Source organism: Sycon ciliatum, chromosome 13 (genome assembly GCF_964019385.1).
Source record: "Sycon ciliatum chromosome 13, ocSycCili1.1, whole genome shotgun sequence".
Classification (NCBI taxonomy): Eukaryota; Metazoa; Porifera; class Calcarea; order Leucosolenida; family Sycettidae; genus Sycon; species Sycon ciliatum.
The window spans coordinates 9579505-9600308 of NC_088655.1; the positions used below are offsets into that span (position 1 = coordinate 9579505).

The 20804-nt window shown below is 48.4% G+C and overlaps 1 protein-coding gene across 1 annotated transcript in view; it reads left to right on the plus strand.

The window, feature by feature from the left end:
- The window catches only part of LOC135829699 (uncharacterized), a 163336-nt gene that overhangs the window by 87674 nt on the left and 54858 nt on the right, over positions 1 to 20804 (plus strand). The window contains exons 16-21 of the mRNA XM_065342090.1: positions 6462 to 6536; positions 13796 to 13867; positions 14970 to 15041; positions 16584 to 16655; positions 17868 to 17933; positions 18738 to 18803. Coding sequence (XP_065198162.1) covers positions 6462 to 6536; positions 13796 to 13867; positions 14970 to 15041; positions 16584 to 16655; positions 17868 to 17933; positions 18738 to 18803 — 423 coding nt within the window. The remainder of the gene's footprint in view (positions 1 to 6461; positions 6537 to 13795; positions 13868 to 14969; positions 15042 to 16583; positions 16656 to 17867; positions 17934 to 18737; positions 18804 to 20804) is intronic.

Consider the following 20804-nt stretch of genomic DNA (forward strand, 5'->3'; position numbering starts at 1 on the left):
TAAGACCATGATTGAGAAACAGAGGGTACCAGGTTCAAGTCTTGCTTGGAAGCGGAAGGATTTTTTCCAGCCGTGCTGCGACCCACAGTTAATTGGGAACTCGTGGCCTGGCACGAGGAAAACATGGATGCAGTGAATGGGACTTTCGGTCTTTGACCACATGCTGGTGAGCTGATCTACTCACCTCCCACCGCTTTAGGAGCTGCATCTGCGCCTTGATCCTTGAAGGGTGGTGGCGTTCCTACGGATGCGGAAAACTCGGCCTCTATATAGAGAAACCGAGTCTCACGCGAACCGTGAAATTATAAATTTGGTGGACTGTTAGTCATAACTAGTTTTCCCAATGTCTTTATTTCGGGGGGGGGGGGGGAGGTGTTGTTGCAACGTGCGTCCACTTCAGAACTGTGTCTCTTGTGACCCGGCCACAAGGGTCGTTGAAACACCTGTGGTGGAAATGGTATTGCCTTCTCCCCCTGGCCCCTGTCACACAACAGTTCAAACAACTTGGTGGAGTTTCTGACTTCTTATACAAACGGAAAGGGCACAGGAGGAGAAAGACGAAAAGACTAGACAGAAAACGACGACGGGAAAAGACACCCGGGAAAAGACTCAAAGAAAACAATAAGAACAAGCAGTAAAATTGCGACGACAAATCGGGACGACCAATCAGGGACTAATACGTACAGAACGCATGACCAAGATCAAGACAACCAGACCACGGACGAATCACACACGACTCTCATTCCCAGACCAAACTAGCACTGCGCATGTACAGCATTCACTTGACAGTCACTCTCACACAGACGGAAGCACATCCTCACACTCTGACAACGCGTACTCTTGCATGCACCACATACCATAAACGTCACACATCACACCATGCTCACACGTACACTTAGACCATACATGACATCAGACACTGGACTCTACGAGACAAGAACCAAATACAACGACATGCGTAAATCATAGTCGTAATACAAATTCGTAACATAGCCCTCCCCTCCGGCGAGAGTCGACCTCGACTCTAGCAAGTAGGAAAATGCGTACTACAGTTATATGCACCACGAGAAAAAATGGAGTAGGAGAAAAACAAAAGAGGTGAGAAGACACAATACCAGGCGAAGAAGACAGGACAACGGCAAGTGGCTGGCTGCAGACGTGGAGACCTTAGCGCAAGACCACGCGGTGGGCGGTCGTCTCGTACGACGTGTCCATTCGGATGTTAATGAGGCGCAGTGTATAGCATGTAAAACATAGAGATGTTGTAACTCGCTTTCCTCTACCTGCTCCCAGTTCCGTGCCATCTCCACACTTATACAAAGGGACGACGATAACTACATTTAGAAGACTGTTTATTGACACGACGACGAAACACAACCAGACAAGACGAACTCAAGACGAAGACATCATGAACTCAAGACGAAGACTGCTTTTCATACCACAGCAACACGCGCATGCACCAACATGACGTACACACGACGTACACAAAATAACGTACTACAACATAACTCCCTCCCAAGAGTAGAATCGTCCTCGATTCTAATAATAAAACAGAGTAAAAAAGAGGAAAAGATCACACAAATCACTCAATCATACCACACCAGTCACACCCATAAATAAAATACCTCTGCCTGCACTGCAGATTACAAAAACTCTGTCCGCCCACCCAGAACACCAGCCACGATCGCTGTCACACGTGTAGGAACTGATAACCTCAAAAACTCTAAACTACTGTTGTAGTACGTTATTTTGTGTACGTCGTGTGTACGTCATGTTGGTGCATGCGCGTGTTGCTGTGGTATGAAAAGCTGTCTTCGTCTTGAGTTCATCATGTCTTCGTCTTGAGTTCGTCATGTCTAGTTGTGGTTCCGTCGTCTTGTCACAAATATAGTCTTCTAAATGTAGTTATCGTCGTCCATTTGTATAAGTGTGGAGATGGCACGGGACTGGGAGCAGGTAGAGAAAAGCGAGTTACAACATTGGTGGCAGTTACAACATTGGTGGCAGCGGTGATGGAAATTGTTGTCAAAATCAACTTCTGGATTCGTCCTGCGTGGCCTTCGCTCCCAGTTTCCGATGTCATCTCCAGTCGTCCTATCGTCACAGTTTTGTCCGTCTTGAAGAAGTTCGTCCGTCGTCCTCGTCCTTCATCATTCGTCTCTCCCGTCTCTTGGCAGTCGTCGTCACTGGTGGTCCCGGACACGACGTAAAACTGTGCCCAGAAAACCTGAAAAAGAAAAGAAAAAAGAAGGATGGAAGGTGAAGAGAAGAAGAAGAGGCTGCAGAAGTGAGGATGTCGACGCTGAGCAGCGCTCCTGGAGATGGTGGACGACATGGCAGACGGCGTGAGGAGTTTCGTTGGTGAGAGGGTACGTGTGTTGTTGTGAATGTGATGAGAATGTGAGTTTTGTATTTTCTGTTCTCCCAACATTTTGTTCTTTATTATTTGCTCTCCTCGAGGGTAAAGAGGCGCCCGCACAGCGCGTGTGTTCTGTTTGTTTCTTTATTTGCTCTTCTATGAGGATAACTAGAGGCCCCCACAGAGCCAGTGGATTTTGTTCTTTTTGTTATTCATATGATTTGTGCTCTCACATTTTTAGAATTTTTGCGTGATCGTGAGGTGGTGTGTTGTGTGAAGTAGAGTTTTTGAGGTTATCAGTTCCTACACGTGTGACAGCGATCGTGGCTGGTGTTCTGGGTGGGCGGACAGAGTTTTTGTAATCTGCAGTGCAGGCAGAGGTATTTTATTTCTGGGTGTGACTGGTGTGGTATGATTGAGTGATTTGTGTGATCTTTTCCTCTTTTTACTCTGTTTTATTGTTAGAATCGAGGACGATTCTACTCTTGGGAGGGAGTTATGTTGTAGTACGTTATTTTGTGTACGTCGTGTGTACGTCATGTTGGTGCATGCGCGTGTTGCTGTGGTATGAAAAGCTGTCTTCGTCTTGAGTTCATCATGTCTTCGTCTTGAGTTCGTCATGTCTAGTTGTGGTTCCGTCGTCTTGTCACAAATATAGTCTTCTAAATGTAGTTATCGTCGTCCATTTGTATAAGTGTGGAGATGGCACGGGACTGGGAGCAGGTAGAGAAAAGCGAGTTACAACATTGGTGGCAGTTACAACACTACTTCACTCAACACACCACCTCACGATCACGCAAAAATTCTAAAAATGTGAGAGCACAAATCATAGGAATAACAAAAAGAACAAAATCCACTGGCTCTGTGGGGGCCTCTAGTTATCCTCATAGAAGAGCAAATCAAAAAGCGAACAGAACACACGCGCTGTGCGGGCGCCTCTTTACCCTCGAGGAGAGCAAATAATAAAGAACAAAATGTTGGGAGAACAGAAAATACAAAACTCACATACTCCTCACGTTCACACCAACACACGTACCCTCTCACCAACGAAACTCCTCACGCCGTCTGCCATGTCGTCCACCATCTCCAGGAGCGCTGCTCAGCGTCGACATCCTCACTTCTGCAGCCTCTTCTTCTTCTCTTCACCTTCCATCCATCCTTCTTTTTTCTTTTCTTTTTCAGGTTTTCTTCTGGGCACAGTTTTACGTCGTGTCCGGGACCATCCATCCTTCTTTTTCCTTTCCTCTTCTTCTGGGCACAGTTTTACGTCGTGTCCGGGACCACCAGTGACGACAACTGACAAGAGACGGGAGAGACGAATGATGAAGGACGAGGACGACGGACGAACTTCTTGAAGATGGACGAAACTGACGATAGGACGACTGGAGATGACATCGGAAACTGGGAGCGAAGGCCACGCAGGACGAATCCAGAAGTTGACAACAAATTTCTATCACCGCTGCCACCAATGTTGTAACTCGCTTTCCTCTACCTGCTCCCAGTTCCGTGCCATCTCCACACTTATACAAAGGGACGACGATAACTACATTTAGAAGACTGTTTATTGACACGACGACGAAACACAACCAGACAAGACGAACTCAAGACGAAGACATCATGAACTCAAGACGAAGACTGCTTTTCATACCACAGCAACACGCGCATGCACCAACATGACGTACACACGACGTACACAAAATAACGTACTACAACAGAGACAGCAGAACACAGCAGGCAGGTAGGAGTAAGCAATCAGTGAGGACAGTCTAGACAAAAGAAACAACTATATGGCTGCCAGTACGCAAAGAAAAAACAGGAACTCGAAAACGCAGGGACCGCTGCCTGCCAAAAACCCTTCAAGTTACCCACCCTGGCCGGCGCAAGTCGGTACCGCCAGCTAAAAAATACCCGCAAGGCAAACCATGAGAACGAAGGAATCTCTCCGGCTCACGGGGTAGACCGTGGCTCACCATGATCGGACGCCCACCACTACAAACTGGGGAGACCCGCAAGTCGACACAAAACGAAAAAAATACGCTCACTGAAAGGCTACCCCAGCTATGAACCAGGTGTATCCTCGTAACCAAGAAAACTGGCCCAGTACAAACCATCACAGCAAAACGTGTGTGGCAACTTCAAAACCGAACCAAGCTTACAAACCAAACAGTTACACAACCACACTGAAAGGCTAATCAAGAAAACTGCACAAATCCCAGCAAATATACGCACACTGACTGCAAAAACCAAAACAGAAAGACACAAGAGAGACACAAGAATCGGATCGCCGTCACAAAGACTGATGGTATCGGAACGATAGCGCGAAAAGATAAAGGGAAACTTGCCAAGAGGCACCACTCCGAGTACGTCGACATGATGCTCAAGCTCTATCGAGTGAGGCGACGGGACCACAACGAATATACAACAACCAAACCCTCTACTGGGAGCGACTCACCGGGTAAGGGGCCTGCAGGCCAGGCTGGCGAACGCCTTTCCATCTCCATGGCCGTAGTAGCAATCTCGGTGAAGTGAGTTGAACGACGAGAAATAAAATATATTTCGAAACGGCGAGCACGAACTGAAGCCACGACGAGAACAAAACGATCCCAGGGTCGTGGGCTGCGGAGGCAGTACTCCGCGTCGAAATACCGTTGGGCGCCAATGTGGTGGAAATGGTATTGCCTTCTCCCCCTGGCCCCTGTCACACAACAGCTCAAACAACTTGGTGGAGTTTCTGACTTCTTATACAAACGGAAAGGGCACAGGAGGAGAAAGACGAAAAGACTAGACAGAAAACGACGACGGTAAAAGACACCCGGGAAAAGACTCAAAGAAAACAATAAGAACAAGCAGTAATATTGCGACGACAAATCGGGACGACCAATCAGGGACTAATACGTACAGAACGCATGACCAAGACCAAGACAACCAGACCACGGACGAATCACACACGACTCTCATTCCCAGACCAAACTAGCACTGCGCATGTACAGCATTCACTTGACAGTCACTCTCACACAGACGGAAGCACATCCTCACACTCTGACAACGCGTACTCTTGCATGCACCACATACCATAAACGTCACACATCACACCATGCTCACACGTACACTTAGACCATACATGACATCAGACACTGGACTCTACGAGACAAGAACCAAATACAACGACATACGTAAATCATAGTCGTAATACAAATTCGTAACACACCCGTCTTGCAAGGAGTGTGGTAAAACACTTCACTTTATACTTGTACAATCATGCACACACTGTCGCGGACAGCTGGCCAGCAGCTGCCGCGACAACTTCAAGATGGGAGAGAGACCTGGTTCGTTGTCACTTCTTTCACCACATAAAGAACACTGCTTGGAGAGAGAAAACTACCGAGAGAAGGACACGAAGCACTACAACAGAGCGCTCCGAAAAAGGATTCGCTCGCACGGCAGCGTACGCATGCCGTGCCAGCGTACTGTGTGCAAAAATGTGAAACCAAAAATAGATAATCATGATTTTGCCGCGTGCAAAAGCCAGCCAGTTTGGGAAGTGCATCGTACGCGCGTAGCGATCCCGCGATCGCGTATCGCGGCTGCAATGGAGCGCTGCCAGTGCGTGCATGCAAAAAGGAAAATAAATAAATCAGAAAAATGCAGTTCAAATAAATCGACAGTTCGATCGAAGAGATCAAATAATTCCGCACATGCAATTCATTTCAGAACAAGATTATAGAGCGAAGCTAGTCATGTGTCAAGCTACCTTACTACAAATACTTACTATACCTAGAACTTAGCTATGGGCAGCGGACCTGGACCCTATCGCTCCTGGGATATACCTTAGGTAAGAGTGCGACGTAAAGACAAATTGTAAATACTGTAAATTCAAATTGCACTCGTAACATGTATTCAAATATTGACAGTCCGACATTCGCACATATTGCGACAAGGAGCACTACAGGTCGGCCACGACGTGTAAGCAAGACCAGGATTCCAAGTGCCCGATATGCACGCCAACACCTAACAGCCCACCAAGAGTTCCTTTTCACGGATATGCCTTGTTAATGATTGCTTGCTGATGCTATTGCTGGTACTGTTGCTTCTTCTGTTGCAGCACAATGTCAAACAACAAGCAACTATCCAGTGTGCCGGGGAAATTATTTGATAGCATGGCTCAGTTGGGTAGAGTGTAAGTCAGTTAGCCAATTACCTGAAAGTCAATTCCTTTGCTGTCCGTGTGTGTATCTGTAGAGGTCCCTTTTGGCCATGTGTGTATTTGTGACCTCTACGAGGAGAGCCCGTCGTCTGGGAAACATCTAGAGTGTGTCTCAGTGAGGACTCAGGGATCGCAGTTGAAAAGCAAAATGCTTTTTAACGTAGCAGTCAATTAGCCTTAGCCATAGTAGCCGTATGGAGATCCCAGATGACTCTAGAAGGCTTTGCATTCAGCCAAATAGTCTGTGATGCAAGAACAATTCAGTTGTTGATGTCCTCGGTAGCACCCCTCGACCCAACAGACTTTGCCATTTGCCCTCAATTAACCCTTTACCGTTTGTACGTGCGAATTTCGACCGCTCGCGGGCGATGACTTCTGTGTGCACGGCACTGGACTGGTTTCACCGCAGAGAGCTGGGAATTCCCCTGCTTATAGCCAAGATGTACGCGCAGAGGTTGCCCACAATTTTTTTGTGTGATGCAATATAAAAAATCGTGGACATCGCGACTTGAAAATGCGCTTTGGGGAAAGATGTTTTCGACTTTCGCTTGAGCTGGCCTCGCGACTGTCTGCGCTGCTGTGCTCACGATGGATGCTGAGCAAGCTCTTTTGCTTTTGGATAGTGTTGAAACGATCTCACCGGATACTCGTTAGCTCGCTCGCCAGAAACTCGGCTCGTTTGTGCAGCCAGCTCGTTTGCACTAACGAACACCGTACACCGTACTCCGTACACATGGCAGTACATGTCGACCGGAGAGTCGTAAAATATTTTACGACTCCCTGGTCGATCGAGAGTCCAGTCCCGCGCAAAGTGAAAATCACTCGCAGTTACAGTGACTGTATGCCTGCACGACACTTGAGTTGTTTCAGTTGTCGTTGCAGCTTTGGTGGGCTCTAGTGATGTCTTGTTCCGCATCTGCTGACCTGTCGCAGGATATTCTTCGGTCACCTCTCCATTCGAGTGAAAGTTTCGCTCAGTCGTTTGGAAGTTTTCTCCCGCGATGCAGCGAAGACCAGGGCTACTTGCAATCTTTGCAAAACGGTCTATTCTTACAAAGGCTACTCGACGACGGCGCTGAAAAGACATCTCGACACCAAACAGCAGTCCGAAGTGAAGCAGCAGCAACCCCAAATGCTGGCGGTGATAATTTGAACCAGCTGAAAAAAATCGGACTTAGAAATTTTTTTATTCAAAAAATCATATTTGCCACCTCAATGAAACTCGTTAGCTCGCTCGATAGCTTGCTCGTTAGTGGAACTGATCGCTCGTTTGTTATAGATACGCTCGTTTCAACACTACTTTTGGAGACCCGTTCTGATGACCCTGTCGCCGCCTCATCCAGCGAAGATGAGTTTGTAGAGCCAGATGATCCTGTTGAAAATATTCTCTTCTGACGACGACAGTGCTGTCGTCGGGGGGTTTTAATCCCTCGCACGATAGCCCTTCCGATTACTCTCTTATTCATTCATCACACGTACGCCACACTCAGAGGACAGATTATCATTGTTGTTCCAAGGAGAGTCTCAGGAAGAAGGCACCCAAAACAACCAGGATGCGCACGATAAGCATGCAAGCATGCGCACAACAACAAGAACATGTACGATAAGCATGAAACCGGCGCAGTCCGCGCGCGGTCTGCACCAACGTGCCAAAAGGGGCACCCACGTGCCAAAAGGGCAGGGACAACATACTTCCACATGAAAAAAAATGCATCCTCTCCTGAGGATGGGAGAGAAGAAAAACAAAACGAGAAGACAGACAGGAGAAGAAGACAGGAAGAAGAAAGAAATGAAATATGTACAACATAGATAGGCGAATATATAAACAAAAAAAACACAGACGAGACCGTTGGGCAAGTGACGAGTAGGCCAGGAGGGTTGACACCAGCCGGGAGCCCCGCGAAACTGTGCAACAATGGAGGAACCTGCAAGCAACAGTTTCAAAGAGGACCCCGGCTGGCGAGCTGCTCCACCTGTTTAGGCCCTATCCTTGTAGGGATCTTTTACAGAACAGCACCAACCTAGGACACCACTCACCCAAAGGAAACGACGAACAAAAAATACATAAGGAGGAAAAAATTAAGCAAATTCATTGACACAATGGACCTCAACGAGGGAGACCAGTTCCGACCCCACATTGGGAGGGGAAGGTGCACTGTCCGGCACACCACCAGCCGGCGACGGAGCAGCGAGGGCGGCGCGACGCTGCGCCGCTCGGCGGGCCCGGCGCCTCTTGCGAGAGCGGCGGGACCGTCGGCGACGAGGCACCACTGGCGCTGGCGCTGCAGCCACCACCGGCGAGGAAGCGGACAGAAGGGAAACCGGACGCGGCGCTGGCGCTGCAGCCACCACCGGCGAGGAAGCGGACAGAAGGGAAGCCGGACGCATGTCTGCGGGAAGCGACTCGAAAAACGACTTCCACTCCTCGATGAGTTCCAACACCATGGCCGGGTCGGCGAGGGCAACACTAAGCAGGAAAGAAGAAGAAAAAAGAAAAAGAGGAGAAAAAAACAAAAAAAAACAACCAACTGGGAGTATCCATGGTAAACAATAGCTACATCACCAACTCCTCCACGAGAGGTCTAACTGACCCTCGTCAAGGGCCGCATAGCCCCCCGGGGGCAGGGCACACCTCCGCCGAGGACGTGGTGTCCCGGGCGGATGGGTGGGAGAAACCGGAGGACTCTGCGTCGGGGTCAACAACGGACTACCCGGCAATGAAGAATCAGGAGGATTCAGGGCCGGGGTATCCGGGGGACTACCCACCAAGGGAGGGGAACCCCGGTCACCAGCAGGGGGCACAACCACCGGAGATGGGGGAGGTGTGGGGAGGTAACCCGGGGGCTGAACCAACCCTGGGACTGACCTCGCAAATGGCGCCGGCAGAAACAGAGCGGGCCCACCCATGGAGGGAACCGCCGGTCTTTCAGGCGTGGCGGGCCCGGTAGCTGGAACCCCTGGGGGAACAACCACCTTACCCTGCACCACCCGCAACCTATCCGCATGCACAGTCAGGTGCTTAGCATGTCGGGGTGAAGGAGGAGGACCCACCCGGACAATCGCACACACAACTCCCTTCACCACTTCCACCTGCCAAGGGCCAGTCCACGGGGCGGAACAGCTTAGGGTTGGACCCAGGGGGCGGAACAGCATGGAGCCAAACATAGTCCCCAGGTTGTACCGTGGGCAGTTTAGTCCGGCGATCGTACGCTGCCTTAGCCACTCTGTGGGCTACACCGAGGCGGTCACGTACAACGCCAAAAGCCCGACCCAAAGACGACCGAAGATTGGACACGTACACAGGCACAGGGGCTTCCATGGGGTATTAGGTGTAGGTAAGAACAAGTCCAAGGGTAGACGGGCCTCCCTCCCAAACAGGACAAAATGGGGAGTAAACCCGGTAGAGCGGTGGACCCCGTATTGTAGGCAAATTGTACCAGGGAAAGATGTTTGTCCCACGAGGCCTGATCACCCTCAACGTACGCCTGGAGAGCCACCTGAATAGTGCGATTGGCCCGCTCTACCAAGCCATCGGACTGAGGCCGGTACGGGGTCGTGCGGGATTTACACACCCCCAACAACTGACACAGGCATGACATAAGACGGCTCTCAAAATTTGGGCCCTGATCCGAGTGCAACTGGCTAGGGACACCAAACTTCATATATATATATATATGCTGTCCGCAGATTGAGTATATATATAGAACAATAGAAGTATTTCTTGCGTCGGCAAAAAGTGCTCAATGTCCTAAGACAGAGCGGGGTTATACACTCAGACACAAAGGATCTCCAAGTTTCTCAGTGTTGCTACTCTGAGTTTCGTGCAAAAGCACTCTTCAGGCAACTTGCCTGAAGAGTGCTTTTGCACGAAACTCAGAGTAGCAACACTGAGAAACTTGGAGATCCTTTGTGTCTGAGTGTATATATATATATATACAGATTGAGTATTTCGCTCCTGCTCTTGTAGCAGTTGAGCACTCTTGCGTGGGGTAGTGCCTTTGCTGTTTGCGTTATGCAGGGCTCACTGACTTGTCAGTTTGAGCACTCTGGCAAGGTACGTTCGGGCCTGATTGGAAATTTTTATTTCCATTGCTATCAGGTTCGGCCTCATTTCCTCTGTGCTGCGCTGACGAGTTCACAAAGAACGAAACAGCATGCTGTCCGCAGATTGAGTATATATATATATATATATAGAACAATAGAAGTATTTCTTGCGTCGGCAAAAAGTGCTCAATGTCCTAAGACAGAGCGGGGAGATCCTTTGTGTCTGAGTGTATATTATATATATTTTTACGGGAACGATAATTTTTATTTATTTTATTAAAAACTTAAAACAGGAGAGCCTGAGGCAAAGAAAGAAACAGCGATAATAACACAAAGCAGAACCGTAGATAGGAAGAATGCACGAGATATAAATCAATCTGTCTGGAATAATGGTCATTCAGCCAAGTGTGAACGACACCTGTCTCTGCAGAGAGGAAAGGCACAGCTGAGAACAACAAAGAGCTCTGGAGAGATCTGGAGAGAGATTGAGCGAGACTGTCTTACCATTTTTTCTGCACTTGCCAGCATAAGTCTCGAAACATCCCGGCTTTTCCCTGCACAGGGTCCACGAGCTCCACACGCGACTGGCAGAGCTCAGCCACGTACGACCAAAATTCCACATTGCTGTCTCCCTGGTCAACGTACAGCACCGGCCGTATTGGGTAATGTGTCGCGTCCGACAGATGACCATACAGGTATCCCCTGTGTGCCTTGACATTAGGGATGTCAGGCTGGCACGTGCAGTTGGCGAAGACGAGCTCCTTCACCCCGGCATGCCATCCGTCCACCACAGCTGAGTTCAGCGCCGTCATTTTGTCGGTTCGCTGCAGCCGCTCCTTGATAGCGGGGCTGACTTCCTGGTCCGAGGCCTGAAGCACCCGACGCTTGGTCTCCCAAAAAAACTTTTCAAGGTGGGCTCTTTGAGTGACGCCGACGGCATCCAACTTCGTCGTAGCTAACTCCATTCGCAGCTCGTTCTTCTCTAACTCCATTCGCAGCTCGTTCTTCTCTAACTCAGCCTGTAGCTTAGCCTTATCCCTTTCTTGCTCAGCCATCTCATTTTGTAGCTTAGCCTTCTCCCTTTCTTGCTCAGCCATCCTCTTCTCAGTCTCTAGTCGCAGCTTCAGCATTTCGTTCTCGCTTATGCCGGCCGAGCTCATGGCTCGGGCGGAGAGCCGGAAACCCTCTCAGTCGGTAGAGCATGAGACTCTTAATCTCAGGGTCGTGGGTTCGAGCCCCACGTTGGGCGCCAATTGTCGTCGGGGGGTTTTAATCCCTTGCACGATAGCCCTTCCGATTACTCTCTTATTCATTCATCACACGTACGCCACACTCAGAGGACAGATTATCATTGTTGTTCCAAGGAGAGTCTCAGGAAGAAGGCACCCAAAACAACCAGGATGCGCACGATAAGCATGCAAGCATGCGCACAACAACAAGAACATGTACGATAAGCATGAAACCGGCGCAGTCCGCGCGCGGTCCGCACCAACGTGCCAAAAGGGGCACCCACGTGCCAAAAGGGCAGGGACAACAGTGCCGCTGAGATAAGTGCTACTACTGGTGGACGGGGACGTGGCAGAGGACGTGCCAGAGGGAGAGGACGCGGTCGCAGTAGAGGTCGTGGTGCACAGGTACAGCCAGCAGTGCAACCTGCACTAGTCGATATTTGCAACACTTGGGGCAATGCTGACACTGCTGTGGCTGGTAACACTCCTGCATTCCACCCAGAGAACGAACCAGGTATCCACCTACCTGAGGGAGCCACCGGCTCGAGTGCAAGAATCTGATTTCTTTCTATTGCTCCTTGGCATATTGCAACAGTTTTCCCGATCGGCAATAAACCCAGATTTCAAGTGCTAAATATAAAGTGACATCTTTGTTCGTTTTCTGGACTTCAAAGTTGTTGAATCACATTCCTGGGGGTTTTTGCTTTCAGAATCACCCTATGTTGTACATAATAAAAGTGAAAAATAAAAAAAAGTTACGGCATGAACAATGACATTCGGTTTTTGCTGTACAAATAACTAAAACGATAAAGGGTTAAGTAATTCTTTGTGCCATCTTCAATAGGTCCGTCAAATACAGTAGTAGTAGGTTTTTAATTTTGACCCGACGAGACCATACGACGCTTGCAGATCACAGCACGAACAGTTCACCAGCCACACTCCACGAAAGCAAGTAGTAGTACTCCTGACAAGTCTTGTTTCGTTAAACTAGCGCAACCTATTCCTGTGTACCTCTCCTTCTCATTGTGAATGATTTAGCACTTGTGATAGTTGTGTCTGGTAGGGTTCAGAACACCTCCATTCTGCACTATTCCTTTTGTGTTGATATGTCACATATGTGAGTTAGTTGAGTGTTTACACCTCAGTGCGCCAATATCTTTTCTATAAAATAGCATTATTCAGCTAAACCCCTTCATTCAACAACTGCTTCTCCTCTGATGAGTTCCCCGTTATTATCTCTATGGAACGAAACAAGACTTGTCAGGAGTACTACTACTTGCTTTCGTGGAGTGTGGCTGGTGAACTGTTCGTGCTGTGATCTGCAAGCGTCGTATGGTCTCGTCGGGTCAAAATTAAAACCCTACTACTGAAGGGGTTAAGTCCTCCTTAAGAGGATTGTAATATAAGTGTATGGCTCTTTCTAGGTCGTACACGTTCGTGTCCCAAGTTGCCATGAGCAGCCATGTAGTTCAAAACTCCGTATGGCGGAATGCGGATCAGCAACGCACACGCATGCACACACCACCACAACACATGCACGCACGCAACCTCATACACATGTCCACGTATGCATGCATGCACACATACTCACATGCACACACACACACACACACACACACACACACACACACACACACGCACACACACACACACACACGCACACGCACACATGCACGCACACATGCACGCACACATGCACGCACTCATGCACGCGTGCACACACACACACACACACACAGACACACACACACACACACACACACACACACACACACACACACACACACACACACACACACCCTGTCCCCCTTCCTCTAAAGAGACGTAATGAGGGTTGAAACAGCTAGCTGTCCAGAGATTAAGTGATCTGGAAATCCACACATGTGTTTAGCTGCTTTGTGTAGTGGCGCGTACCAACTGTGGCATGCGTCCTTTTTGCTTCTCATTTTCCCTGTTCAGTGATCTGAGTGGCAACAACCTTACAACTCTCCCGGAACACCTGTTCAGAAACCACTCTTTCCTGGAGGAACTGTAAGGCGTAGTTGCTTCTCTTTTTCTCTCTCTCTATCTTTCTCTCTCTCTTTTTCTCTCTCTTTTTCTCTCTCTTTTTCTCTCTCTTTTCTCTCCTCCTCCTCCTCCTCCTCCTCCTCCTCCTCCTCCTCCTCCTCCTCCTCCTCCTCCTCCTCCTCCTCCTCCTCCTCCTCCCTGGCTGCACCCTTGTCTCAAATGCACGTAACAAGAACTTTTAAGATTGAAGAGGTTGAACACATGTGGGTATCGAATGTGTGTGGCCTTCCATGTGAATAAAGGTCTGACCACCAAATTCTTTTTCATTTGTTTGAGACCTCCAAAAGACATAATATAAATTGAAGGGAGTTCCCTTATAATAGGAGGCTGTGCGGTGGAAATAGCAAACAGTGGATGGCTGATGAATAGCCTACAGTAAAACCTGGTGTAAGCGACCTCTGGGTTTAGCGACCACCTGCTCTTACCGACCGTTCCTCCATGCACGGACAGTTCTACACAGACACTGTGGGACCTGATTCTAAAGACCACCTGGCTTTAACGACCTCTTTTGCTTGCACCGTGGGGTGGTCGCTTAAGCCAGGTTTTACTTTAGTTCAAGTGAACTATGCTGACACTTAGTCTTTGCCAGTCCGAGTTACATGCTGCAATATATGGCATGGAAGTCCGAGAGTGATTGCTCTGGTAGACCACTACCCGGTGTACTGAACAGTTGTTCCGTGAGTGAAAAGCAACTATGTAATTCCTATGGGTTTCTCACACTCTGCGTATGAAATGCTCCGTGCCAAGCGGGCTGTGCTCTGGTTTACTTTTTTATTTTATAAGAAGCCACTGCTGCTATTTCTCTCATTCCTTGATTCTGGGAAATAGACTACAGTCAACTTCGCTAATAACGACTGCAGATATAACGACAATTCGCGAGTAACGAAAGAATTTTCATGCCCAGGGCAAAGTCCCATCCAACTGTAACACAGATAATGAGACTTCGGGTATAAGGACACTTCGCGAATAGGGACACTTTTCTGATTCCCCGCCGAGTGTCGTTATAAGCGAACTTGAATGTACTTGAATAAATCCATTCTTCTTGGTTTGTGTGTACTTTCTATAGCTATCTACAGAACAACAAATTCCAAAGTCTGCCGGCAAGAATCTTCAATGCACAATACTACCTTAAAGTTCTGTAAGCCAAGACATGTGTATAGATGTTAACGTCAGGCTTTGCACCCCCATCCCTCTCTCCGTCTCTGTCTCTGTTCTGTCTGTCTGTCTGTCTGTCTCTTTCTCTCTCCCTCTCTCTCCCCATCCCTCCCTCTCTCCCTCCCTCCCTCCCTCCATCCTTGTAATGACATGGAGGAAGTACAAAATGTCAGCTGCTGTGAGTGGATGTGTTGAAGTAGATACCCCTCACTTACATTTTGGGGAAAATGACAAAAAGTTAACGGAGGAAGTACATATAGGCACACAAACACCAACATACTCACCCACACATATGTATACACACACATGCATACACACACGTGCACACACATACATACACACACACACACACACACACACACACACACACACACACACACACACACACATCTATACACACTATCCACACATATCTATACACATACACACGTGTACACACACAAACAAACAATCCAACACAAGCACACACACACAAACACACATACACACACACACACAATCAGACTCAGACTCAGACATGCCCATCGCAGAAGCGATGATAGCGAATAGCTATGTTAGACATAGCAACTTGTGCTGGGATTTCACCATTCAACAGCTTGCAACACCTGAATTTGTAGCCAAGAAACCGTTTCTGAGTAGTGGTGTATAGCTGAGTGAAACAACAGCTTGCAAGGCTGATGAATTGACCACCAATAATGTTTGGCCTGGTATCCACCACACAGCTGATTGAAGTGGCTTTTTCCTGGCCAGTGAATCCCTACTTTTCATTTTTCATTTTTTCCATTCTTTTTATACACACACACGCCACACCACATACTATAGGAGAATGAGAAAGAGAAGAAAGACGTGTGCGACCATAATCGTTCGGAATTGCACTCCCCGCTGCAGTCCGCTTATGCTCTTCACTGCACATATTCCGTAATTCAGTACTTTCATTTCTAGGGTACCCTGTAAGAAGGCCTTAGGCCTGTGGGGATTGCCCTATCAAAAATTTGATAATAATAATAATAATAATTGAACTCGCAACCTCTCAATTGGAAATCGACTGCACAACACCTTCGACCTTAGACCTGCCCATCGTGGAAGCAATGATAGCGAACAGCTATGTTAGACATAGCAACTTGTGCCGGGATTACACCATTCAACAGCTTGCAAGGCTGATGAATTGACCGCCACTTCAATCAGCTGCACAACACACACACGCGCACACTCACACGCATGCACGCACACGCATGCACGCACACGCACACACACACACACACACACACACACACACGTGCACACACACACACACACACGCACACACACGCACACACGCGCACACACACACACACACCACCACCATGTACCACACACAAGCACATACCCAAACCTAAACACACGCTTATGCACGCACGCACACATGCATTCGCATTCATAATTATTTGGATTTGTGGAAGCATTTCTGTAGTAATGATTGGAGGCTTCACTGCGCCGCTGTGTGCTAAATTTGACGGATTGATGATGATGTGTGTTTGTTTCATAGGGATCTTCGCGATAACGGCATACTGTCATTGGCGAGTAACATCTTTGGCAACCTCTCCATTATTTCACACATGTAAGGTGTCGACTACATGTATCATTATACTGTCGTGGACATGGAAATCCAGTCGAATGACCGGGGCCGGCGCCCTCAGCCCGTACAGAGCAGTGCGCAGTCAGTCGTCGTTGATCCGATGCGACCAGCGCGTTGCAGCGAACGTATGTGTGTGTACTGCTCACCCACGGCTGCATGGCCAGCGCCCTGGGGCCTCTAGGCGTGCGACCGGATTTCCATGTCCACGACAGTACATGCATGCACTGTACACTGTACACTGTTGTCAACTGCTTTGCCCTGTGTACATTATTCTGTAGTGTCTGATTTCCCCTGTCCCCTTTTTGGTTGATCAGACTTGACTGTTTCCTGTTCTATTATGGTTAACCATTTGAGCACCGAGGACGAGTTAACTCGTCCAAAAAATGCACGCTGTATTTCCTGTGCGAGAACTGGAACTGTCTATTCTCTCTACCACCCCTCTTAGCCCAACACAACACACCAGCGCAAACGGCAGCCTCTTGGTGGATATGTATAAATACGAGAATGCAAGTTGGCAATGGAGAGAGAAAGAAAAGAACCACAAGAAGACCAATATCACCAGCACTTTGGCCAGGAAAAGACACGCCTAACACGGCATCCAAAATGGCGGCAGAGCAACCGATAACGCCTCGTCGTGAAGCAGCTATTGCAGCGACAGCCGTCAGCGATAGCCTCGCCGTCCATCTGTCCACTTCTCGAATGAAAAATGCTGCGGCTACAGCGTGCTGTCTCGATGGCATCTCATCGGTGACGACAACACCGTTCACGAAGTTAAAACGTCCCTTGACCGGGCGCTCGGTCTTCACCTCCGCTTTCTTCGTAAGGGTAGTCAAACGCTTTGGCGTAGTCAAACGCGTTGTCCGCGTCTTCTCCCATCCTATTCAGAGTTGACGTTGTGCATCCACTCCCCAGGGCACCTTCGCGGACATCATCCACCCTCAGCCAACGTCGCTCCAACTTCACACTTGGAAAACATGGCTACACCAAGCTTCTCGCTTCCACCACACCACAACACTCACTCAAAAATATAATTATCGGAAGAACTAGCGCATGAAAGCGGTTGAAATTGAGTATCTAAACGCATTTGCGATCAATTTGCACAAATACGGTACATTTAATGTTGTCAGTACTTACATTGTTATCATGCTCACCCTGTATGCCATGCTGTTGTTTGCTGCGTGCCTTTTTTGCCAGATATCTGAGTGGGAACCCGATTCTCATTCTTCCAGATATGTCCGGACGGGGTCTACTGGAGACTCTGTAAGCACTAACTATTGCGTGTGAAGCCAGTGGGGCAGTATTTGGGAACGTACGAGGGGCAGTGCTTGGAAAATGTCAGCGCTTGCCAAGACAGGATGAATCGGCCAAAATGCTGACCCCATTTTTGAATCCAGTCACGGCTGGCCCATATGAGCGACCGGTGCGAACTGCGCTTAGCAGTACTGTCAAACCTCTTTAGGACGAACACTGACAAGGCGAACTTTCCATAAGTACAAACTAGGGCCAATCCTATGGTTGCCAACATTTGAACTGTGTTTCGAACTGTGTTTCGATGGCACGAGCATGACCCTGAAATACTGAACAAGACCAGGAGTGGTACTGACACACACACACACACACACGCACGCACGTGCGCACGCACCCGTGCACACACACACACACACACACACACATACACACACACACACACATACACACATACAGACAGACAGACACACACACACACACACACACACACACACACATACACACACATACAGACACACACACACACACACACACACACACACACACACACACACACACACACACACACACACACACACACACACACACACACACACACACACACACACACACACACACACACACACACACACACACACACACACACACACACACACACACACACACACACACACACACACACACACACACACACACACACACACACACACACACACACACTTGCACACACACACACACACACACACACACGAAACGGCCAGTTTGTGAATGTAATGACCAGCGCCATGATGTTGAGCCGTTTCTTTCTGTTTGCAGAGATATTGCTTACACCGGAGTTTCCAATGTGTCTGAGTACGTCAATGGAGGTGATCTGAAGACACTGTAAGTCCATATAAGGGTATTGGACATGTCCAGTGCAGTCATGTCTGCACTAATTAATTACCTCACTCCTGATGCACAGTGCTACGCACTGAAATCCGCTCGCATGGGTCAAGTTTGCGCCGTGCACCATTCCTCAGGCCAGGTTTTGCAGGTCCAGGGATGCGCAACTAACTTGCGTCGCTTGCGGAAGAAGTATTGTCGTCTAGATAATTGACGAACTGCTGCCCCTTCGCGGCTACGCCACAAAACAAAAAGGCCAAACAGTTTCGTTGGAGAAAGAAAATTTCGTTCTTACTCTCAGAAGACGCCTGGACAACTGACAAAGAGACTGATAAATGACAACGAGACCGAGCGAGACAAGGTAATATAGCCAAGAAAGTGGAGCAACAAAAAAAACCCGAACGGCAAGGGAGACCAAGACAGCAGATGCCAGATACAATGCTGTCCCAAGGGGGGACCAGGACAGGAAGTACGTACGCGGCGGACAGAAGACGGTACAGCAGCATGTACAACAGTGCAGCAGCATGTACAACAGTGCAGCAGCATGTACAACAGTGCAGCAGCATGTACAACAGTGCAGCAGCATGTACAACAGTGCAGCAGCATGTACAACGAAAGGACACGAACCCAGCAGCATGTACAACAAAAGAGACAGAAACGCAGCGCATGACCCACAGTACGATCAAGTGCATATCTATTTTCTGCGCTGGTAAAGCAGATACGGTGTCTGTTCATCGTCTGTCCGGTGTTCTGCTTTGACTGTAGTAGCTGACGGTGTCTGTTCATCGTCTGTCCGTTGTTCTGCTTCGGCTGTAGTAGCTGTGATGTACAAGTTCGTTCCACTTTTGATCTTTGGCAACACATGATGAAGAAAAATTGGCTGATGCTTGTGGAAAAATGTGCTGCGCTTGCGTAATTGTTATTTACTGCTATACGTTCTAACAATATAGAAATGGCTTTCGTTGGCTCTTCTGCCTGGATTTCATTGACAGATGTGTGCAGCCCATGGATTCTTCCATGAGTGACATGCGAACTGTAACTAATATTGTTATTATTATTATTAGACTCGGATGGAGAGCCAACGATTAATTTATAGTGAAGAAAAGGACCAAGGAAGTACAAGTTACGCTATAATGTCCACTAACACCACCAGTTACTTGACAATCAGTAGGGTTGAAACGCAGTATACTGAGTACTCGAGCGCTTGCTCGAAAATTTGAAACGAGCAAGTACTAATTTCGCAAAATACTCGAAGTATCCTATGTACAGTGTACAGTATGCATGTACCGCCAAGCATTTCTGTTACTCCAACCGGTACTGATAGCCCATGCAAGCGCGAAATTAGTGCATGTCCCTACTTACCAGCATATGCATAGTGGGTTGGTCTAAGACCATGATTGAGAAACGAGAGGTACTAGGTTCAAGTCCTGCTTGGAAGCGGAAGGATTTTTTCCAACCGTGCTGCGACTGTGGCAAATGGGATTTAGGCCTTTGGCCTCTGGCTGGTGGATCTGATCTATCCTCCCCACCGTTTAGGAGCCGCATCTGACGCCTGATCATGGGGTGGTGGCGTCCCACAGAAACGGAAAGGTGGTTCTTGACCAGGGAGTTGACTCCTTGTTCTTGACCTGCCCGGTACGCGGACCCGTAACATTTGTTACTTACCAGCAATAGACAGTAGTTCAGACTATTTCCTGCACTAGGCTGCATGCAAGGCTACATGTGTTTCAGGTGTACTGCGTTCGGTGTTACGAGAGTTTGGGCAGTACATTGTTTTATGTTGTCAGTAAAATACTCGTACTCGCTCGAATACTCGTTTGTTTTTCAAAGAGTACTCGAGTCCTCAATTTTGGCGCTCGTTTCACCGACTGTCTCATACGATAACATTGCACAAAAGTGACCGACAGTACTGACGTTCTGCAACAACTGCCTATCAGCTCTAGCACGTCACGGGTGCGCACTCCAACAGCCTTCCAACTTGGAAGGTTCTAAGTTATATGA